The sequence below is a fragment of the Tympanuchus pallidicinctus genome, unplaced genomic scaffold, assembly GCF_026119805.1.
Source record: "Tympanuchus pallidicinctus isolate F22 unplaced genomic scaffold, pur_lepc_1.0 scaffold7, whole genome shotgun sequence".
Classification (NCBI taxonomy): Eukaryota; Metazoa; Chordata; class Aves; order Galliformes; family Phasianidae; genus Tympanuchus; species Tympanuchus pallidicinctus.
The window spans coordinates 8,665,951-8,689,993 of NW_026294791.1; the positions used below are offsets into that span (position 1 = coordinate 8,665,951).

Sequence of the window (24,043 nt, forward strand, 5' to 3'; positions counted from 1 at the left end):
CAGTCTGATAAGTACTTTTTCCAATGCTGAGAGTAGCTTAGTGTTTCCCAACCACAAACGTGTGAAACTGCATGGTGAACACGCAGCAAAACCTGCCTTCGCCGCCAGCAGCTCCCTGCAGCCACGTGCACTGCTGTGGGCCTGGGACACAACGGCTGCTTGAAAGTGGCCCCAAAGGAAAGCTTTGTCTAGTTGCATCGATGGAAATAAAACATCGCTATCTTTTGCACCTCGGAAGGTCTTTCCAGCACCCTCTGCACCAGCAACTCCTGACCTTTACATACTGAGCTGCTGAGATTAAAGACAGACTCTGCGAGAAGGCTTCTTTGACCTGTTTATTGATGTTGCTCAACAGATCCATTTATTGCAAGTTGCTCAGTGCATTTACAGAACCTCTACCACTTCAAATAGAATAAATACGGGGAGAAAAGATGAGAGGGCATCCTCTAGAGTTTGCGAGGTTCTTGCACAGGCTGACTAGGTTTCCAAATGGTACCTCCCATCACACCAGCTATCTGCCAGAACAGCAATCTGTTCCTACAAGTCAAATCAGCCCTCAGTCAGAGCACCTGAGCTAAGAGCATACTGCCAGTTTCTCCCCTTCAATAAGTTTGTGTGTCTCAAACACTGGCACTTCTGAATTTGCAGCCTTTCCAGTTTCACATTAATGCCGTTCTGATGAAGCCTCCTGAGCATTCCACACAACACGATGCAGTGCACTCTGCATACAGTTTGTAAACACTCTGAGTCAACTTCCATGTCAAAATCACACCCAGGGTCACAACAATACAGCAAACACCTTGCTGTTGTGTACAGCAGTTCCACCAACCGTTATACGACTGGAGCAGAAGGCTGTCACCTCTTCAGTTTTTACTTATTCCTTTTGTTGGTTGCTCCCAGAGCCCAGTCTGAGAAGAGCCTATATTCAAAAGGCACCCATTAGTCAAAGCTGAAATACCAGCCTACTATAATTGAAGGCAGGATTTGGTTTTTAAGAATCCTAACAGCCTTTTTTCTTCTGCAACATCAGGACTGATTCTGAGCATGGCAAACTATGTTCCATCACTGGGGCTTCCAGAGCAGCCTGCCATGGGCACAGCCCCGCAGTAAGCAGAGTCCTGCCAAGCAGCTACATCTGGGGGAGGAAGGCTCACAACTGAACAACTGACAAATGGGGCTTTCAAACACAACTATAGAGGTATTCCTGTTTCAGCCTGGAGCTACATCTGCCATAACAATGTAAATTTAAGACCCCTCCTCCACCAAAGGTGTCCAAGAATAGGCCTTCATCTTGCTCCAAAAAAAAAAAAAAAAAGGCAAAATAAAGCAACGAGGGAATTTTTACTTTTGTGTTAATTTCTTCATCAGTTGCCAACTACATTTTTCAACTGCTAAATCTCACCTTCATTTCTCTCCCCTGTAAATCCAGGAACATCAAAACATCTCCAAAGCAAAGTTCAAGCCCTGCTGGGTCTCTCATCCCCAAAACCTTAAATAGGGAACTGACATTTTTTGGTGTGGATGAAACCTATGACAGTGCGTGTATTGACCTATGATTCTGTGTAAATGTTCTCATTTTTCTCTACCTGTATTAAATATATCACTTTTCGTGTTAAAAATAAAGACGTTAAATGACAGATAAGCACGAAAAAACCGCATCATCACTGAAGAGATGATCAGAAGCAACCGACAGGAGGTGCCGAGGAAGGACCTATCACCGATACAGCAGCCGGCATAGCACAGCACCCAGCCGAGCTGTCAGCACAGCCTCGCCTCGCCCCGCCAGCCGCCCCCCGCACCGCTCGCCCACCCAGCCCCAATTCCGACCCGGGCTCCACCCTCCCGTCCCGCGGACGTCCACCGCAGCGCGACGAGGACGCCGGCGGGGCTCCCCGCGGGCAGCACGCAGCCCCCGCTCCCGGCCGGCCCCGCACCCCGCGGCAGCCGCGGCGCCGGAGGGCGGCAGCACCACGCGGGGCGGCCGCCGGCACGGCGACGGCCCGGCACCCGGCAGCCCCCCGCCCGGCCCCGCCGCCGGCTTTACCCTCTCCGGCGCCTCCCGGCCGGGCGCCCCCGCGGCCCTGGCGTCCTCGGGCTCCTTCCTGCCGCCGCCCCCCGGCAGGCCGGCTCTCCGCTCCGCCGCGCTGGCGGCCACCGCCCGCCCGGCTTCTCTCCGCGGCGGAGGCGGCGGCGGCGCCGCTTTGTCCCCCCGGGAGCGGCCCTTCCTCATCTCGGCGGCGGCTCCTCGGCTCAGCGGCGCGACCGGGGCTCCCGCTGCTCGGAGCCGGCCATGGACTCACGGAGAGCCGGGGCGGCGCCACCGGCGCCGCCGCCACCACCGCCGCCACCTGCGCGCGGGGCGGAGGGACATGCCCGCCCGCCGCCGCTCCCGCCGCCCGCCTGTCAGAGAGCGCGGGCGCTGCGGCCGCCGCGGCGCCGCCCCCCCATCCGCTCGCCCGCCCTCCCGCCGGCCGCTGCTATCGCGAGAGCGCCGGCCTCGCGACGGGAACAGGCGCGAGACTTGAGAAGGGCGAAAGGGGAGAGCGCGAGACTTAGCACGAGGGGCGGGCGGGAAGGCGCGAGGCCGGGGAAGCGGCGGCAGGCGGTGGCATCGCTCGCCTAAGTCGGGCCGCGGTCTGTAGACGCAGCACCACCGCCACGGGAGCACGGGGCTGCGAGCCTGCCTTCTGCACTCCAGCATTTAGAGTGAGATGGCGGCAGGGAGCAGACAGCTCACCATCTCAGCAGCGAAGACAAGCGTGCAGCGTTACCTGCAGCAGCCATCAGTGCCTGTCATCACATCGCATTTCGTCTCAATAATTCACACCTGCTCTGTATTCTTGCCTTTACAGGTTATTTCCCCAGGGTGTAAGTTAGCACTTTCTGCATTGTGCTTCACAAAAGCAACTTCAAAATCATCCCCTTTCTTTTCCCTTTCATATTAAGCAGTCGGCATCCTCACACTGCTGGGAAACAACCACCCTACATCAAGAAGCCATCTGGGCTCTCATTTTGCTTGGGAGGTTTGTGGTCACTTTGCTTCAGACTCCTTATTTCTCAGCTTCATCCCTGGGGAGCGCTTTGGACTCAAAATGCCTTTCCAAGATATTGGAAACAAAAGGAAATGAGCGCTTTTTCGTGTTGAATGAATAGGAAAAAAACGTTCATCTTACTGCTTCTCTTATATTTTTCCTATTTAAACTCCAGATCCACAAACCAACCCGACTGCCTGACTTCTCCATTGGAGCCATTTCCTGAGCCTTTTTTCTCAACTGAGCATAACTGTGAGAGGCTTAGCCTAGAATAAGGGTGAATGAGGCAGAGCCACACCTGTGCTCAAAGCCTTGTCTCCAGAGATGCTCCATAATGCTTAAAAAAAGTACAAGAGTAATTAATACATATTTCTGAAGGGGCTGATTCTTCACATTACCAAGACTGACTGACAGCACAAAAGCAAGAGATCACAGAGAGCCTACATGGCACACTTACAGATACTTAGCTAGTAATTAATTCTGTTTCTCTTTGCTGTTCCAGATACTAAATTTCCCTGGCTTCCACCTTCCTTTTTCTCCCCATTAAGATGCCTAAACATGCCTTTCCAGTCCAGAAGTTAGATAGAATTGTGTTATCCAGGAAGCATTCCCTTCACTCAGTATTTCTGTTCTGTGTGAGGTGGAGGAAATGGCTGTAGCTGCTCTGCACCTTAAACCATCACACACCTTCTGATAGTGATACAGAATTCACAGAGAGGTCTTTACACTGCAATACCAATGCTTGGCAGTGGCAGTAAGACAGCACAGTACTTTGGGATATGCTGTACTATAGCTGCATAGAATGTCAGTAATGACAAGTAATTATGTACGCTACACATCGTTAAGATGACTCCCGTCTGGTTTTCTAACCACCTCTGTAACATTCTTTTTTCAAGATTCACTTAAAAGCAGCAGGATACAACTGAAGAACATGACGTAAGCACAGGCCCACCTCAGTCCTGTCAAGGTTTGGCAATATGGCCACCACACCAGACAGCTCAGTGTTACCAGCTAACTTGCTTACGGTGCACTCCACCCCACTGTCTGTGCCACCAGCAAAGATGTTAAGCAGTGCTGGTCCCAGCATCAGTCCCTGCATCACTACTCATCACTGGTCTCCACCTGGACACTGAGCCACTGACCACAACTGTGTGAGCACAGCCATCCAGGCCATTCCTTATCCACTGAGTTGCTCATCCATCAGATCCATGTCTCTTCCACTTACAGACAAGGATATCATGTGGGATGGTGTCAAATACTTTGCAGAAGTCCAAGTAGATGATGTCAGTTGCTCTCCCCCTACCCACCAATCATCATAGCAGGGCACCAAATTTGTAAGGCATGATTTGCCCTTAGTGAAGACATGCTGGCTCTCCTCAGACACCTCTTTTTTTTCCAGTTGTGAACAAACCAAGAAATAAGGGTAAAAAAGGAGTTACATAAACTGCAGGAGGAGTAAGATTTGCTAGGAAAGGTTTAACTAAGACTAATCAAATAATCTTTATAGAATGATGCATCACTTCTTGAGCAAAAAGCAAGACACCAATCCCAGCTCTGCCAGGCTACCTAAGCAATGGTAAGACAAATGGTAAGAAAGACAAGGTTTTCCAAAACAATGCAGGAGAATTTTAAAATCTGAGGCTTTGGCACAACCCAAGCCAAATTTATTAATGATCTGAATCTAGTGAGGTGTGCTATTTGAGAAGTCCTATATTAGGCATTTGTGTAATTAATAAAAACACTCATAGTTACAGGAGAACACCTATTATAGAAAAGATATACACATGTTTCAGGGCACAAGTTAATCACTGAATTAAGAAAGGTTAGGAAGGAATTTCTTAAAGGCTTATCACTCAGTAAGAGTACGCTGTACAGATTTTGTGTGTTCACTGGAAACCAAGAGCATTACTCTGTCCCCAGTACTGACAAATGGAGTAAACAAACTGACAACCAGGTCCAGGATGGCAATTTCAAGATCTGTATCTAACAAAAGACCAGACATAAGAGGATACGATTTCTTTTCCAAATGTTATTTTCCTTCATTATATACTGTGAAGAACATCTATACTTGTTAGCAGTGATGCAATTTGTCATTAGTGACAGCTTTGTTCTGTTGTATCTTGTTCTAGATACCATTTTACATCTGATATAGAGTAGAACATGTAAATATACAAATATATACAATGAGTTAAAAGCTCATTAATTTTAGTTAAAATGCACTAAGCCCTCTCTAAGTTAACAGCATTTCTTAGCAACAAAAACTCATCAAACACATCACAGCTTTAAAGAGACAGAAAGAAATCAGTGAATATGCTGCCTTCACAGACAGCTTGGACTTGATTTTACAGCAATTGCCACAGTTGAGCTGTTATCTCTAGGGCTAACAGAATACAAATTACATGTGTATAAACATGCATATTTTGTGTATTTCTAAAAGGTTCAGAAAGAGAAGCATGTAGGGGACAGAGATGCTGGCCAGCAGGAGCAGCATCAGATTCTAACTGCTGTCACCCTCTTTGGGCACCCAAACAAAGATGAGTTTTAAGGGGGACCAGGTGAGAATTACACATAATTTCTCTGCTACTTAAGGAAATAACCTTGCAGATATGAGATGCCATACACAGGAAAGCAAGCCACTGAAATCCAGCAGGTGTGCAGTGGAAGCTTGAATTGCAACATTTCTAGAGACTTAACCTGTCTCTACTGAAAGAAGAGATAAAAAGGGTGTCCATAAACTGCAAAGGGATTGGAAAAGAAAGGTTTTGAGTGATAAACAGAGAGAGGTGCCATTCGAGAGATGCAGAGAGAAGTGCAAATGTAAAGAAAGGCATTGGGAAAAAATACCTTTTCCAAGAGTGCTGTGGTCAGTTTTCTAAGGACAGATGCACAGGGCAATGAGTAAAGCTTTCTAGAACTAATAAGTCATGCACGGGAGTCAATCCTCACAGAAATCTGCAGAAACACCCCACTGACCTCAACCGTGTCCTACTTAAAACTCATCCCTGCTCTGATGTTAACAGGAAAAGCTCAGCAATGATTAATCCTGTGGTTTCCTGTCACTGCCTTTTAACATGCTGACCAGTATGATCTCACTGTTACCTTGTGTTTGCACTGTTTCCTTTGTAGGCCTGGCTCTACGTTTTGATTACAAGGTGTTCAATGTACCAATCAAGAAAAAAAACAGAACAGTAACACAATGGGGCTTAGAGGCTGGCAGTTCCACCAAAAGTACTGAAGTACTGCCAGTCCTACCCACCACTGTTTGTCTCCCTCACTGTGATATACCGCCCTTTTCCTCACAGCAACAAACTGTTTCCACAGCTGCGCTATAAAGTGGACTGGGAAATTGATTTGGCTAGCAGCACTGGAGGCGGGATAATTGCTACATTTCTATTGCTGGATCAGTTCCCCACCTGGTTGGGAGCACAACCCCACCGGGCTGTGCCAGCACAGTGCCCAGAAAGGAGCAGTAAAGAACGAAGGCACAAAATGGGGCTGTGGGATGCGGCCACCCATAATCCAGCACTGGCACCAAACATTTCACAACACCACGCTGCTTTACAGGGCCAGCCAGCGTTACCTCTTCACAATAATAAAAGCACCTACAATTAAGACTAAATTAAAAAATATTCCCCTAAAAATCAATTCACCACACAAGTAGCTGTAGAAAATTCAGTCCAATATTAACGTTCTAAATCAGGGACAGCACTGCAATTGGTTACTTCTGGAGCATTGGCCAAACTGGACTGCGTTTTCTTTGTCACTTGGGAGAGATCACAGCACAGCACGCAGTCAGTCAGTAGCTATCCAAGCCGGAGATTGTTCTTTGGAACAAAAGAATAAAGAGATGTAAAAAGCTGCAACAACTGCTTGTGGATCCAGGAACCCCGTGGTAACAGGCCAACAGAACGTGAAAGGCAAATGAAAGAGTAAAGCAAAGGAAGAGCATTCAGTTATGCTTTCAAGAGGTTCTTTCAACTTAGCAATAAGCTAAAATAAGTAGGTTTTTGTCCCTTTTCATTCTGAAAAAAAACTAACATAAGGGCTTGAAGTAACATTTTTACAGTGATAATTTTGTTGTTTGGGTTGTGAGTGTTTTTTAAACACACTATGCATTAAAACTTTGGGTTTGCTTTTTGTTTTTGTTTTTCCACTGACTCATTCTCCTGGTTATATAAAAGTACTGGTGATTTTGTCATTCCTGTGCTCTTTTGGGGAACTTGCACAGCAACATTCATGTACTCGAAATAAAGCAAGTAAGCCTGACTTCATGCTGTGCTATATTTCTTACACAAACAAAATTTAAGGAAAAACACTGGCCCTGCTGAAATGAACAGAAATAAGTTGCACCTTAAATTTGGTAGCGTTAAGATTTGATCTCAGCCTTTTTTTTTTTTTTCCTGGAGCCAGGAGTGCCAGACTGAGTCCATCTGGAGCCTCTCCTCTGGCATTCAGCTTGACTTGTGACAGGATGCATTCAGCAGACTGGTGGATACGAACCCACGGTTCTGAAGTCTAACAAAATAAAAGTCAAGATATATTCTTCACTAGTTAGCAAATAATATGGCACTTAATGCAACATGAAGTGCAGTTCTGCAAAGGAGCTTCAGGATTGACATGAAGTTAGGAAACAACCTGTGTTCTTCATTGCATTTCCTGCTAGTTAACAAGAAAAACACTTCCAAGTTTGCAGACTCCCACTGAGATGTGAGGAAGCAGCAGATTAATTTCATTAGCACACATCACCATATGTAATAAAGCTGCAATAGGCCAAATGCTCCAATTTACACTCGTGAAACTCCATCTCACTCCAGCCACAGTGTTGTTACACCTTCGTGAAGCCAAGGAGGGAAACAGATCTGGCAGCTGTCACAGGGAAAAAGTACAAACGATTTTTCCCTTCAGCACTACAGTTTTTATATTTTTGTTAACTCTACAAACCATGAAAGCTTACTTCACCCATTAAAGAGCTCTGACTCACTCAAAAGGGATCACTGTGTTGAGTCAGAAGATGTCAGTTTGACATGGATACTAACTCAATGGCCAGAAGCTGTGAACTTAGCAACTAGCTAGAGTCCCTCTGTTTCTTTTCCCTTTTCTTCCCTCATTACCCAATGGTGGCTCTTGCAGGAGGAATTTATGCAGGCAAGCTGAGAGCTCACATGGCTGTGCCTGTGATTTCGGAATGGATACATCCTTCTGCTGGCCATTATCAGACCATCAGATGATTATGTGATAATGGTAATTTAATGTAACAGCACCAGAATTACTGTCTGTGGCTACCTTTAGCATCATGCATGCTTTAACACTATATAAAAACTTTGAGAAGATCAGTATAAGTTCATAAGGCAATGACATTAATGTTAAAATTAAATAGTAACAGGGCTTTTATAAGTACAAGAATATTAGTGAGTGCTTGAAAATAAGTTCAGCATTAACAAATGAAGATAATAATCCATTCAAGTACGGAAAGCAATAAGAAACATTCTATGATAAATTTCTCCATACATGACTCACAGTCTTATACTGAGACTTTTTCTTACTCAGAATAAGAAAAAAAAGGATCAAGATGATGTATGGCTGAGATCTCTAGAAGCTCCTGTGCCTGAGTCTGCTTACATCTATTGTTAACCAAAGCCAAGTCTGAGAAATCACAAACATATGACAATTTTCCTTCCTGCTGCTAGAAATTCTGCCTAATCTCCCAGCAAGTGGTCCCATTTGGCTCGTATTCAAAGCTTGAAAAAGATCCCAGTCTCCTATAGCTTAATATAATTTGTATGTCAGTTCCACAAACAGAGGCATTACAAGAAACCTCCTGGCTGCTAACACCTTTACAAGCATGAATACATTTCATACAGAGCAAGCAGTAAGGAGCAGAACGTGCTTTTCACCAGGCTGGCCAGCACAGCTACTCATCCTCAGGTTGAAACGGAATGTTGATGTGGCACAGTGGTCTTTGTTTGGTACAAATACACTGATTTCAGTACCAAGCAGTATGCACAAGTCCTTTAGGTTACAAATCAGCAAGGAGCCCCATTAATTTCAACCAGCACAAGATCAAGCCACATGAAGCGAAGGCACAGGCAGTAAGGTATTACTTCAATTTCTCCTATACTTAAGTCTCTTTGCATTTGTCTTATTTAGATTCATTCTGGAAAATGGAAAGCCCTGGGATTTCAACTGATCTGAAAATCAGTTTTAAAGACAGCAGCACTTTTGCCTCAAGGAAGGCTCCAGCCAGAATAGGAATTGGTGCTTACAGCTCAGCAGAGATCATTATCTCACTGTGAGTTTGCTCAGCGAGATTCATTCCACACTTCCACTGTGCCAATGTTTGCTTTATTCAAGCAAAAAAGGTTTGTAATTACTGACCCACAGTTACTACTTGACAAACCACTGTTGTGTTTTAAAACAGAAACAAGAGATGCTATTTTCCATTTGCACCTAAATAATTGCAAGGTAATCAGTGGTGCACGGCTAGTTAGGGAGCTCGGTGAGATTTAACCTATCAAAGTAAGTGCACCTATTTGTAATCACCACATCTGCCTCCTGTGATGGTTCATGTTCAGATGCAGAATCCCCTCTGCAGAAAGCACACTCTGTAAGGAAATCCAGTCTGCAGCTGCTGTCAGTGGTTCACACAACAGTTTTTCCTTGGGCTTGAGACACCCATTGGGAAGCACAAATACGGCAGGTAGAGCAAGAAGGGCAAACAGCAGCAGGCTGAAAAAGGAATCTTCTGGACAAAGAGCAAAGGCCTGAGAATCAGGAGACCAATTCTCTTTCAGGGGCTGCAGTAAAATTACTGAGTAACACAAAGCAAACTGATATATTTACAGTTAAGATTAAGCCAGTCAGGCTGAAATACGAAGTGTCATTTTTAATGTCTCCAATTCAGTGAAATCTGTGATAAGAGCCCAATCGAGCTGTGGTAGAAATGAATCTAACAATTATAGCAAAAGGAATCATTGCAAAATCAGGCAGGGGATGGGAGGTAGTTGTATTTGGTACACTGGAGAGCTGTTGTTTTTCTAATTCTAGTTTATGTACTTTCCTGGTCATTATGTCCACATTTGCAAGCAATAAAAGGGCATTATGTGCTGGTCACTCCATCTGCTTTTGAGATAAATCTATGTTAGCATTTCAAAGGGTCAAGGAACTCTGCAGGGCAAACAAATTCTGGAGTGCTGATGCCAGATGGCGGGTATATAAAGTGGAAAGCAGCAGAGCAATGCACTGTGCTTCTGTTCTAGGGAGAAGTTTCACCCGGAAGGCAGCAAAAGAGGTGAGAAACTACTGAGAAATCGTACAGGCGGTTTTCTTCTGTAACACGTTGCTTTCTTTGCCTCCGAAAAGTTTAGGTAAGGAGAGGAGCTGCGGTTCTTGTTCAGGCAAACCTCTTCCAAAAAGGCATCAGGAATAATTAACTAAAGAATTAAAGGTTAAATTAACTACACCATAAAGAATTATGCAGTTATTTACGTAGGAGGTTCTAGATTTATCTGTATAACTCACTGATATGCAATCTGTACTTACAGAAGCTCTATTCTCGCAGATAAAATGGTTTTTATCTTGCATTTTTGACTGAACTCTACAAAAGAGACAGAAAACAATCAATCAGATTATTAGGTACAAGTGAGCATAACCTCCATGAAGGCATCTTATCTACACAATTTATCCAGCTCAAGTGTTTCCTTATACTATATACACTATACATCCTACTATTAGCTTGTCAATTCTGTAAACAGAAGCATTGGAATTAAATGGGTCATTTCCCAGTGCACAGAAGAACTCAGTAAGTTTAGGAGCTGATCAATCTTATCTTCCAGTCTGTGCAGCAGTGGGATGGTAAATTCATATGTGCATGAGAAATTTAAAAACCTTTTCTTAAATACTGAAAACTGTAACATACAGCCTGAAGGAATGCTTTTTCACAGGCCACCAAAGATTGGAAAGACGTGGCAGAAGGATAAGTGTTTAGACATAAGCAAAGGAAAGGGAGAATGAGTGTTCTAATATTTACATGTATATATCTCCTGAGCATATTTTAGTCGTATATATATGCAGCTTTTTTACAGCAGCTCTTCTTACTATCAAGAGTTTTCCTATAATTAAAGGATATCAGTAAAGACTTCTCTCCATATAGGAAAAGAACTGAACAACAATGCTGCGGTTTGCCATCACCCTCCTTGCTGTCATCACATCATCTACCTGCCAGCAGTACGGATGTCTGGAAGGGGACACCCACAAAGCGAAGCCAAGCCCAGAGCCAAACATGCATGAATGCACTCTGTATTCTGAATGTAAGAGTGGTTTAGCTTTTGCTGCAGCTAGTCTAGAAGTCCAGTTCTGTACACACTGATTGTTCTGGCCATTCTTAAGCTTCTGAGAGATACGTTAGATGCAGTATAAGTTGCATTTGAAAAACCCCCCTCAATGTCATTTTGCTGCATGCAACTCAAGAGTAAACTCTGGTCCTTAACAAAGTCAGCTGCAGAACTCCCACTGGCTTTATCCACTGTCTGTTTAAAAAGCCTACGCAGTTTACTTTCTGGAATCTCTATCTGCTTTAAAAGGTTTACAGAAGAGATGGACTCAGCCTATTGTCATGAAGTATAAAAATACTTAAAACATATTTCTCTCTTGATCGTACTAGTGAATTAACTATTGTCCCCAGTAAATTATTAAAAATAGCAGTGTTGAATTAATTGTAGCAGATTGCAATTGCCTGTCGTTTTCCACACAAACTGCAGAAGGTTAAACTTTCATACTGAGCAAACTATAGCAATATTTTTTACAGTTCTTCAGTTCTCTTTTCCTGCTTGGTAACTTATAAAATTACCACCCATCAGCATATAACATCCAGCAGAGCAGCAGTAAACCTCACGGGGCTTCCTGGACACACCTTTACAAAGCAGTGTTCATGCCAGTCTTTCCCACTTAGCATTCACACTGCTCTTCCAAAAACTAAAACATCAGAGCTCGGCCGCATCTTTTGCTTAGTATCAAAAGACTTCATCACGTTATGGACCAAAGAGATTCACCTTATATTTTAAGCCTTCCAGAGTGTTCAAAAAAATCCTTACTGTAAGATCTTTGTTTCATTCCTAACAGCTTCCTGTTGCTATGCAAACTTCACAGAGCAATTGGCTCATTCCCCAGTAATTAAAGTAAGCAACAGCTACTGGAACAGATGTGGGCAGCTCAGTAAATCGTAAGTCAGCTTTGATGTTGTCTGTGTCCTGCTTCTCTGGAGCTATGCTGTAGCAGCCACACGGCCAGCACTAACTGCCCGCAGATGGGCTGGCCCTACGCTCCCCATCATCTCTCCTCTACACCAGAGCAACATCTGGCTCTTCTTTTTCCCCCCTCACAAAAGCCCATGAATCCTTAAGTACAGACTTTTTGTGCAGAGAGATTTATGCCTTTTTCTCAAGGAAGAGTTACGCTTGTTAAAGTTTGCTTTCAATATAGAACCAGATCTGGCAATGTGAAGCAGTCATAAACCCAGCAGGTAGTGAGTGTGCTGCTCCTCTGTACAGCAACCATCACGTCCCAGTGAGTGCACACTCTGCAAACCCCAGTCAAAAAGATCAGCTTCTTCCTCTCTGTTGAGAAAGCAGATCCACCAGATGATTATATCTTCCAAACAAAATGCACAGGAGACCAGAAATAAAAATATCTGAATATTTAGAATAAAAGATCTTGTAGCCTTGTACTCCATTTGGTAACCATGGAGAACAGGAGAACGTCTTCATAATTCAGGTTCTTAACACCCTGTTAGATGCTAGAGCTGTGAAACAGGGCAAGTTAGAGAAATAAAGGAATGAAAGTACAAAACAATTAAGCAAAAACAGATGTGTGGAAGTCACAGCTATTGCCTGCCACTCCCAGAAGAGCAGCAACACTGTTTTTAAGCAATTTCAGCTGGGCTGTGGGAAAATATAAAGATTGGTGAAACTGTTAGACTACAGCTTAGAAAATATTTTATACTACAATTCTAAACTACGTTTTATTGTTGTCTTGAGTCATTTCTGCCAGGAAAACTCAAGGCCCCAAAAGTTTATGGAAAAGCTACACAAATAGGGCTGAAATACGCATGGGAACATTTGTGCACTCTTTAGTGGGCTGTGGTAATTGCAGCCAGAGTCTGTGCACAATAGCAAAAGAATGATACAAACAGGGCAAAATGAAACTTTTCTGCTTTTCTCCTAGTCTGTAGTACTGCATCCACATCAAAGCAGGTCTAGAAAATTGAAGTCGTAGCCTTAACACTGAGCAACATGTTTATTTGAGGCTTTTCTCACCCACAACAGCTGTGAAGATTTCACAAAGAAAATCGAGTGCTTTTACCGGTGTTCTCCACACGCTGCTCACTGGATCAATCCCAGATATACTGCTGCTATTCAGTCTGTTCCACTGTGCCAAAGCTTCTGTGATGACTGGTAGGTTCTAATCGTTATCAAAATGTCTTTATTTAGCTTTAATAGGCCCAGTACTCAGGAGTCAGAGAGAGCAGGTGGACGGAGCACGGCCTTCCCAAACAATGAGCAACAAGATTCCATAGTGCTGTATCACTTGTCAAGCTTTTCGCCTGTTCCTCCTGCTCCTTTCTAGTTTGCCATCTCTACCTTTTCCTCTGCTAAGCTGCTGCCCTGCACAATAATAATGTCCCAAGCTGAAAGCAGGACGGAGTCACTCTCTGTCCCAGTCCAGGGACTCGGCAGCGCCACGCTGCTCTCCACGAGGGCACTGCGCTGCTGCTCGAACTCCCGCCTCCACAGCTCAGCTTTGTGCAGGTGGGATTTTAAGTCTAAATACTTGATTATGATACAGCACATCTATGTGTATTAAAAAGGCATTGTGAAATCATGGAAGCAGCCGCTTGCAATGTGGTTCTCAATTAATAGATATAACAAATGAGCTTCATTTCTAAGTTTTTCATCCTTACCCTTCACTCTTTCCTTGTGTCCCTGTCTCTAACAACACTTCTACAAGCCCGAGCTTCAGAGAAACAAGAACAGTAACCAGCGAGCAGAGCAGCATTTGACTTCGTTTCCCAAAATATAGCATTATGGAATCAAATTACTTTTTGAGTGCAAAATATGTAGCAGCACCTGTTTGTCCTTAGTCTTGGAGTAGGAACATTGTATCTCAGCACTCAGAATCTCAAACCTCCAAACTAAATATTTCTGAAAGGTGAAAACATTTGGATACTAAAGCAACAGAGTTCCCAGTGGGCCTTAAAACGCAGGCAAAGTAATTGAACACCGATATCTAAGGCAAATGTACCCTGAAACAATGTAAGTATAGAATCTACATCAGGAACAGCACACAAAGCAAATTGCTACATTCAGAGAAAATATAGCAACGAAAGGAAAGGGACTTAATTTTACTTTGCACGCACTTCAAATCCTTCTCACAAGGATGAATTGGTTTAAACCCGTCTGAGTCCCTATGAGATTTATACCCGTGCACACGTGGATCAATATTACATCATAAAACCCTCAGTATTGCTTGGGTACTACCAGAACCTCCAGGTAAACAGCATTTTTAACTTTTAAAGTATTCGTGTATGTGATTGAGAGCTGCTGCACAGGGACAAAGAACCAGTTCCTTTTCCTGTTAGGGAAAAGGCTCAGCTCTAAGCAAACACTGAACAATGATCCGTTGCCCCTGTCGGCGTCACAGATGCTTGGCCTGAATCAAACACGTGAAGACGAGCCATCACTGTGCACGCGGCTTTGTATGCCTGCCTGACCCAATGTCAAACCCATTCCCTCACCCTGCTTAAGGCCCGAGGCCAGAGAAGAGCTTGGCCAGAATTCCGATCCTTTCTGGTGATCTAAAGTAACATTCTGTGTGTGTGCTCCATTCATCGGAGCGAGCTCAGCACTGCTGGTGATGTGACCTACTTTCCCCAGTGCCGTCAGTGTGCTGCTGCATGCCGGACGGCTTTGTGGCCAGCAATGTGCGGAGGGCTCTGACGAGCAGCGACTTCATTTAAAAGAAATTCATCTGACTGGCTTGGGGCCTTCCTTTTCTTCCTATTGTCTTAGAATTGCTTCCTCCCACTAGCTCTAAAACCTATTGCTTCTGAAAGAGCCCCTATCCCTGCCCTTGTCTGACCCACCTGTGAGGTGACCCCGGGCCATTTCACAGAGAAACAGCTAATTATAAAAAGAATTAAAAGACAAAAGCTTCAAAATAAAAATACCCCACCCAGAGTGCACAGGGAGCTGGTGTATTTGGAGCGGGTATTTTAAATATTCATGTTCAAGATTCTCACAGGTTACGATTAATGTCTGAAGAAACTACTTTTGGGTTTCTGGACAGCAGAAAAATCAAACTTATCAGAAGTCATGATTTGTCATGAACTTAGCTTCTTAATTACTTCCACAGGGAAAGAAAAACCCATAAAATAGAATTATGCCTTGCTACCTTCTTGTGTAGCGAGCCACAGGGTCAGGAAATAATTGTAATTAGGAAACCTCTCACCCAACAATTCAATAGGTATCAGTGAATAAAAATATAAATATTTTAATAATCATATTTAATTCAGATTCCCAAGCAAGCCAGAGATATAACATGGATACCCCAGTTCAGTCAAACTCTGAAATACACACTCTTAAGTTTGAAAAGTATAACTGCAGGTGACACTAATTTAAAAACCAAACAATAAAAGCAGTTCTGCCCTCCCCTCAACTCCAACCTTGCTCCTCCATTCCTGCACCTGTCCCACCTGCCAGCAGCGCTGTGGAGCAGCCATGAAGCATCCCAGTCAGGAAACACATTGGGCTGGGTCACTGAATCACAGCTTCTCACCTGATCAAAGCTTCAGCAAAGGTCTTGACCTTCAAACATTGATTTTAATGTGAAAATGAGAAGCAGGAACTTTTCAGTCCTACTACAATGTTTCTGTGTGCACTGCAAATATATTTAAAATCACTTTGTCTGCCACTGCAATAAGAAGTACAAAAGGTTAGGCTCAAATGCACGTAGTCTACTCACTTGTAATTCCTGCTTGTACTTGAGCAACAACTTGTGCTGCCTGTGAGCTCATTTTCCAGGCACTGTGCAGTGACAGTTCTGCAGATGTGCACCTTCTTACCTTGCACGTTCAAATGTATTACAATGTCCAGATCCTGCAGTTCTGTGACTATGAGACAGCCTCGTGTTTCATTTTACAACATAAGTCTGCTGTCCTTGTGACATCAAAGTCATTTTGGTAAACGTGACCCTGAAGACTAAAAATAAAAAACATAAAATATACCCCAAAGCATTAATTATCATGAACGCTACTTGCACTTTTTGAAAGCTATGCCTCATGCTTTTGGCACTCCCAGTTTCTGGTGTGAATAGACTGCCCCAAGCCATGGAGACAAAGTCTGAGTAGATGTTAATTGATCTGCAGAAAGAGATCCTTAACAAATTAAGGATTTGAGCCAAAGTAAAAGCCAAAAGAAAATGGTGTAAGGCGATGGGTAGGTCAGGAGATCTCTCATCACATAGAACAGCCAGTTGCATACCTTAGTGATTCCAGGCCACTTACAAGCTTCTCTTCACCTTATTGCTTACAACTTAAAAATCACTTTAAATTTAAAATCGTAGACCCCACACCTCACAGAGCATTTATCTTTGCTCCTGCACTTCAAGCTTAACTTCTTTGAAAACGTTCTGAGGCTGACGGCTTTAGCTTATCTGATTTTATTGCTTATAGGTCTTCCTTATTTCACTGAGCAGTTCTCATAGCTGTCCCATGCTCAGGAATTACCACCCATCCTTTCCCACAGTAATTCATAAATCTCCCCCACTTCTCTCTCGAGTGCCAATTCACACTTAGGATACCTGTGCTACGCCACAGCACTGATGGTCAGCACTCATTAAACTCCACACAGCATTCCCTCTCCCCAGTAACGTCAGCAAACTTCACTAAGCAGAACAGATCACCGCAAATGAACGCTGCTTCCCAGAACACAGACCACCTCCTTAAACCTGTGAGCATGAAATGCCATGGCTGATCTGCTCAGTTTTCGTTGGGATTTAGGCCTTCCTATCTGGTTCAGTTTATGTACATCCAAGCTAAGCTCACATGCACCTTTCTTGAAGATCAGTTGACACAGAGCGCTGTGTGACCGCACACATTACTAGCGCAGCCCAGGGGCTTTTCAAGTTGAATCCCTGTAGTTCACTGGAAAACACTAAGGAAAATAATTGTATCTTCCACACTGATCTCCATGAAGGTACGAAGCCTGCAAAGATGATTCCATTTGTGCCCATAACTGGCTGACGGACTGGGAACGGGATGAAAGAGGAGAAAACCACTGTAAGAGTAAATGCATGCCATACAGGGAGGTAAGAAAACACGGCCAGTTGGGGCACTAAATAAATAATCTGAGTACTTTCTTTTTCCTGAATATGTGGGCTTAAAATGCAATATCTGAGTTATTTTCTATTTCAACAATTTCAAGCTATACCTATACCTACCACCAGATTTCTCAAATATATAGTTTCCAAAGCATTTTATGTAGATCTCTCACTAAATAAACACACTTCTAATTAATCACTATTCATACCACTTGTGAAACAGAAGATGTTCCAGCAGAACTGATACATTAACCACAGCAGAGGTCAGAAAATAAAAGATAAAGGAACCTGGATCATGTAACAGAAAGAGGCAATGAATTTATCTTATAAAACTTCTCACACGGTGTAGAGCTTTACACACCTCTGCCTTTTTACACTGAGAAGCAGGTTCCCAGGTCATTAAGGAACTTCCAAGGTTTTCTTACTTATTAGGCATCCTTGCCTTCCCCTCTATCTGACGTTGTCACATTTGAGTCCTCCATACTTCAAGTCCCTAAGTCCTTGCAGTCTTCTAATCGTCTCCCTTTTACTCTCCATAGACCTACCATAATTCTGCTGCTCTCCTTTGTGTCTGCCAATTGCTAGACACAGGTAGCTTTTTTCTCTTCAAATCTGTTAGTCAAAAAGCAGCACTGAGAAGCCTTCTGGGAGCCCATCCCGACTTTCTGATGGTTGGGATAACTGATATTATGAAGAAAAGCGTATAAAATGAGAAATTAAAAGACTGATGGGACCAAAGTTGCCTGGAACCTGATTCACAGGCCTTCAAGAGTCAGGGGGGATTTTTCTCAAGTGACTCAAATATGTGTAGGATCAAGGCTAGATTATACAGCTCAAAACCACAACACTTATTGGAACATTATTAACAGTTAAACTGAGTCTGTAAATCCAGTCCAAACTAAAGAAGTGAACAGAACTTAAGTGCAGTTCTTAGGGACTGGTAGCACATCTTGCACAGATCCCAAATGGATTGTTTTGAAATCTGTACAAATTCGTGTACATCCAGAAGTTTGTTCAGCGACTGATGTAAGTCACAGTCCGGGATTTGTGTCTGCTCTGCAGTGACACTGATCAGCAGGGCCAGGAAGATGGCCAAAAACCAAACGGCCTGTGGAAACTCGCAGCTTAGCTTTGCAGATATGCTAAATCATCAGTAGCTCCAGATGAAATGAAAGCAAAATGATAATTGCCATAAACAATCTTCAGTCCCTGTTTAAACTGTTCCTAGTCCAGAGGTAGAAGGTTCAAACTTAAACCCCCATGTAAATATTTCTTAAAGAAAATATACCATCGGCTGGGAAAAAAGCCACGCAGCAAATCCAGAGGTCTTATCACTGGAAGGCAGATGCAGCTATTCCTAAACTAAGCGGAACCACACCCAACACTGCCCATGTTTTTTACCAAAAATAGGCCCGCATGGTAAGTATGAATAAATATTTATTTTCTTCAGAGCAATTACAACAACATATTTCCCGTATGAAAATGAAATTACACGCAAACACTGGAGTCACTTGCTTTGCACTCAACTCCTGGAAAGGAACGTTACGGCCGTCTGGAAGGCCCCAAAGGTTCTCCCATGTCAGGGCACTGTGGGCAGATGCTTCCATCTGATGCCCTCAGCAAATGCAGAGAAGCAATCAGCAGTCCTACGCGTGACGTATGCAAGTGTTTGCAAGGACTACTTGGAACAAGTGAGAGTATTAAGAATGTACGTGGACCGTAGCCAGTTTTGGCCTGCACATTTTATCATTTTTCTCCCAGCAGAGTGCTTCCCAAGTGATGTTAATGCACAGACCAGAACAGCGGCCAAGAAGCTGAACAATCAGAAGCAATAATTTAAGTACGCTTTTGTTAAATGGGCACATTTTGTTTGCTGCAGCATTCTGGCTATGCTATGATTTTTAAGCAAAGTTTGGAGGAATGTCAAAATTAAATGGCTAATTTAACAAGTATCAGAGCACGAATGTGTGCTACAGACCCTGTGGAACCTAATAGGACGTAGCCATGACTCCTGCATATGGACCTAAGAAAACTCATAACAGCTTTTAAATATTTTCTCACACGACCCGATAAAAGCAGGATCTGTACAGGAGCTGGAAGAAAATGTCTCATGCTGCTTGAAAGTACAGGAATAGCTGGAAAGAAACAGCTAAGATCTGGCTGCCCAAAGGAGAGCAAGGGGAGAACCAGATGCAGCAACTTGTCTGTTTCTGAGCCCGCATCTCTCCCAGTGCACTGACCAACCTTCACAGTCCTCCAGCAACCGCAGCATCCATAGAGCAAGCTGGTGAGATGTAAAAAGCTGTATTACAGACCAGAGCCTTTGGAGCTATTTAGAATGGATTCTCCATTATTTGCACTGGATAGATTTCTAAATCAACTCTGATTAAGGTATATCACCTCACCTGCCTTCTGCACAAAACCCAGCCAGGGTTGTTTAGCACGTGAGGAGACAAGGAGACAAGGATACATCTCATAAGGAGAACTTGTGGAAAAGATGTGGAGCAGAAGCAGTCGCAGGACTACAGATGCCCAGTCCCACTTCCATATAATAGATTTAAGTCTATAATCACTAACTGTTGGCACACAGAACGCCTTCCATGCAGAAGTCTCCTGACCATGAAGACAGATCACTGTCTCCAAGATTCACAGATCTTTATATGTGCTGCTGCGACTGGCAAACCAGCTCAGAACGCAGAAATCACAGCACAAAAGGGAATGCCAAGGGAATAGTGAACCAAGGTCACAGGCAAGGACTGCGTGTGATATCACAGCTGAAACACGGCTTCCTTCTGAGAGATCCTCACAAAGCGACTCAGGGACACAGTTGGCAACAAGACCAGCAGTCCAGCTCCCTAGTTCTGTTTCAGTCATTAGCAGTCTCTTCTCCTTAATTCCTAAGGCTTCTGCTCCTGTCATCACTCCCACCCCCAACTCCATTTTTAGCATTACTTGGGAAGTATCTCAAGTTCCTTCCAGAAACAGGAAGAACCAAACTTCAACAACAAACACACAGGAGAAATGCAGGCAAGATAAAGTATACATCTTGCCCACTCTGTGGCTGAACATGGTAATTGCTAAGCTTACACTCTTCAGGAAAACTCAAGCTGGGAGGACAGAAGATCGTCACAATGTAAGCCTGGCAAACAAGAAATATTTTTGTTGTTTGGCTGCACAGGTCCTGTGACAGAGGACTAACAAAGCGACACAGCACCAAGAACAGGCCAAATTCACCTGCAGAGAGTTGCTGCAGCTCACAATTTCTCGAGGCAATAAATACAGCTCTTTGGAGGCAGGCCGGGGCCCACAGCTGTAAGTCTTCTTTTCATCAAGCAGTTTCTGAGTTATGCCTCTTCTCTTAGCAAGGTTCTGCCTGGTCACGATGTGCACTGCAGCAGGCTGTGACTCCACTGACTGCCTCTTGCTTGCCAATAGAGTCCAGTTTTCAAAACACTCGGTTTGGCACTTTCAGCAATACTCAAACCCAGAGACGTGTCAGAGTGCCCTGACATGCTGCAAGTCGTGCAGCCTCTTGCACACAGCTTTACTCTGTCAGCCCCGGGGTGAAAGCAAAGGGCTGGCTGTTCATCACACTGCACTTTGTGCAATCGCTTGCTCTCACAACTGGCAAAGCTCTTCTGCCAGTGGTGGAACTAAATAACATTGCAAAGGGATGAAGTACAGTGCAGAGCTGTACAAGACAGTGGATGACTGCAGACTTTTTCATAATTTTGTACCATTTCTAAAAAAAGTGATGTTTCTCAAATTAATACAACTCGGTTTTAACTCCATTCTTTTTAAAATGTGTTTGATGTATTTTTCCTGTTTTACACACAGATGTATGCAAATGGGACCGACATGTGCCAGAGCATGTGGGGGGAATCATTCAAGGTCAGCGAATCCTCCTGCCTCTGCTTGCAAATGAACAAGAAGGACATGGTGGCAATCAAGCATCTCCTCTCCGAAAGCTCAGAGGAAAGCTCCAGTATCAGCAGCAGTGAGGAGCATTCCTGCCAAAAGAGACTCCTGAAGTTTGAGGCACTGCAGCAAGAAGAAGGGGAAGAGACGAGATGAATTTTGGTGGGTGAACGTCAGGAGGAGAGAAATCATTGTGGAGGTTGGGCTCAGGGCATCACAGCAGCCTGTCTTATCCCTCACTTCTGAGAACTCAATAAATCAATGGTTGGCTATATTAATCCTTCTCTGAGTTTTTCTGCATCTGCATCACAAAGCTCCCAGGCAAGTTAGCACAGGTGTAACCTTGTGACTTGAATCAGAAGCCTGAAGGTAACTTCCAGGCTTGATTTTCAAAGACAAGAAGCACAGGCAGTGGTTGCTGATTTAAGGTGGAACAGTGAGACACTCTGCAAGGCCATGCCAGTAGTGCACCAAACCTTCAACACGGATCCTTCATTAGCACAGGTATCATCACTCATGTCACAAGTTCCTGTGTGCCACACTCTGCTCAGACAAGGGAGAAATGTTGCAGGCAGAAATAGGTCAGTAGGTCTGGCTACTGACAACTGAAAATGTACCTATTTTGTATCCCAAAAACATACTTCTATATCAGGGGATTGTCGTGTATTAGATAAATCCCTGCATCCATATATGACCAGTATACAAAATGCAAAGACTGCTGCTCTGGGCTTCTACTTTAAACTACAGTAGCACAAAAGTCTCCTACACCACGAATGTGAAGAATAATTGTGAATGCAATGAATCCCTTGGAATGACTACAGACAGAACAATCTCTACATCAGGGAGGACCCACATGAGGGGTTTCCCCATTGGTATTTCTGCTTGCAGCATCACTGCTACCATCAAAGTAAAACCAAAGTCTGCACCAGTCCCAGAGGAACTCATCAGGTAAAGATTAATCAAATGCTGGTTTTACTTAGGCTTGCATCCTTCTTCCGACATCACTGGAGAGCAGAGAGTTCCATGCCATTCCGTACAGCCTTTCACAGTTGTATCACCAGGGCAACCACGAAAGGATTTAATTTTGGGACTCACATTATCATCAAGTGAAAATCCACATCCTCTCAATGCTTGCAATGGAGCTCGGCACCTTACAACATGGAAGGATCCGGCCTCCAGCTGAAACAATGACTCGGCACCCCCCTTACACCAGGAGAATGTTAAAAATCCATCCCACTCTTCCCTAGACTGCTTGTTTACTTCAATGGTTTCACACAGCTGCAGTAGTAATGCTAGACCCATCAGGTCAAGCTCTGCCTCTCACTATAGCTAACAGTGGCATAATTCCTACCGGTACTGAACTGCTCTTGGAACGATACGCCGTCAGGTCTGTACTTCATGGCTACTCAACCTGCTGCTTCTACATTTTGAAAAGAACAGCCAGCCAATTCTTAAAGAAAATGCACTTCTGTGAAGCTCTGCTAGTCTTTTTCCTTTTTTTTTTTCCATCCTGATCTGTTTTCTTTGCCGTCATTCTTGATTGCAGAGACACCTGAATCAGAGCAGAAAGCTTCCTGCTTTTTATTTTGCTATGCAACATTAATTCACTAATTAATCATTCCCTTTCACTAGCATAACAGCAGCTTATTCTGCACAGCCACTGCCAAACATTTCCTTTATGTTCTTTGCTAAATTTAGCACATTTGTCTCCGCCTGCATCTCTGCTCTATTTTTCCCATCTGCCCTTATTCTCTTTGCTCTAGCTCACCAAATCACCCTAGAAAACTAGGGTTCTTCGATGCTTACTTTCAGAACAAGCCATGAGACTGGTGACTCGTGCTCCCAAACAGCACTGGATCCTACAGCAAAACCAAGGGACCAGGACAACTGAAGTGTCTCTGTATTTAATGCCACCAAGATCTTTATCAGAATGTCACAATGGTAGATGAAACGCTGTGTGAAACATGTTGTGAAATGTATTTCTACACTAACCTGTAGGAACCAGACCTACAAACTTTATTAATAAGTTAACTTGGATTTTCCAACAAGATAAATTTGATAAAAATAAAAAAATTGTGCCAGTTATTGACTTATTTACTATATGACTAAGCATCAGCTGTCGTACCACGCTGCCTGGCGCTGATGTCATGTTAACCACAACACAGCTAGCTGGGTCACTCTGCCTGGTCTGCTTATTTAGTTTTCTTTCCTTAAATATTGGCACAGCAGTGTGAGTCTTCCGAAACCCCACTGCACTGCCAGGAGCCATTCCCAACCAGATCTCTGCACTGCCAGGAGCCATTCCCAACCAGATCTCTGCACTGCCAGGAGCCATTCCCAACCAGATCTCTGCACTGCCAGGAGCCATTCCCAACCAGATCTGTGCACTGCCAGGAGCCATTCCCAACCAGATCTCTCTCGGCAGCTCCCTAGAGCTGGTTAGGATAGGTGAGCTGAGCCTGCTGCTTGGGAATTATTGATGTCACTTATGATGATGAACCTCAGTTTTAACACTCAGACTGAAAAGGACTTCATCATCCTTCGGCAGTACAAACACTTAATTCTACATATATTTCACTACTAAGTGTTATTACCAAAACTTGCTTCCTGTGCCTTGTGCCACTGGAAGGCTTTCTTCATCAGGTTACTCAAGAGTTCTCACCTTCAGTTTAGTTGTGCCAGCCACAATTTTCTCCAGTATCTCTAGAGCCCTCATCTATTTT

General features: G+C 44.0%; 2 protein-coding genes across 10 annotated transcripts in view; one reads left to right on the plus strand and one right to left on the minus strand.

Annotated features, from left to right (window-relative positions):
* Positions 1-2,358, minus strand: part of MAST2 (microtubule associated serine/threonine kinase 2) — a 163,811-nt gene extending 161,453 nt beyond the window's left edge. For 2 of the 8 annotated variants that reach the window (XM_052667031.1, XM_052667029.1), the window contains exon 1: positions 2,045-2,358. In XM_052667031.1, the coding sequence (XP_052522991.1) occupies positions 2,045-2,230 (186 nt within the window). In that variant the 5' untranslated portion in view covers positions 2,231-2,358. The remainder of the gene's footprint in view (positions 1-2,044) is intronic. The other 6 variants (XM_052667030.1, XM_052667028.1, XM_052667032.1 and 3 more) reach the window with 3 other exon arrangements.
* A 7,878-nt stretch (positions 2,359-10,236) lies between these two features.
* LOC128072838 (riboflavin-binding protein) lies at positions 10,237-22,746 on the plus strand. Of its 2 annotated transcripts, XM_052667047.1 has the most exons (6): positions 10,237-10,320; positions 11,182-11,338; positions 12,150-12,249; positions 13,352-13,480; positions 17,279-17,390; positions 21,240-22,745. In XM_052667047.1, exons 2-6 carry the CDS (start codon positions 11,200-11,202, stop codon positions 21,474-21,476), a joined length of 717 nt encoding a protein of 238 aa, XP_052523007.1. In that variant the 5' UTR covers positions 10,237-10,320; positions 11,182-11,199; the 3' UTR covers positions 21,477-22,745. The 2 variants fall into 2 exon arrangements, with proteins under 2 accessions (XP_052523007.1, XP_052523008.1); XM_052667048.1 differs by lacking the exon at positions 10,237-10,320 and having other exon boundaries at positions 11,200-11,338; positions 21,240-22,746.
* The last annotated feature ends 1,297 nt before the right edge of the window (positions 22,747-24,043 follow it).

What these genes read in the sequence shown, in the direction of transcription:
- LOC128072838 (XM_052667047.1), top strand. Translation starts at nt 11,200, where the DNA reads ATGCTGCGGTTTGCCATCACCCTCCTTGCTGTCATCACATCATCTACC. An exon ending in TGTGGGCAGCTCAGTAAATC is followed by an intron (nt 12,250 to 13,351) that starts GTAAGTCAGCTT and finishes CACCCACAACAG; the next exon opens with CTGTGAAGATTTCACAAAGA. An exon ending in CAAAGCTTCTGTGATGACTG is followed by an intron (nt 13,481 to 17,278) that starts GTAGGTTCTAAT and finishes ATCTCCATGAAG; the next exon opens with GTACGAAGCCTGCAAAGATG.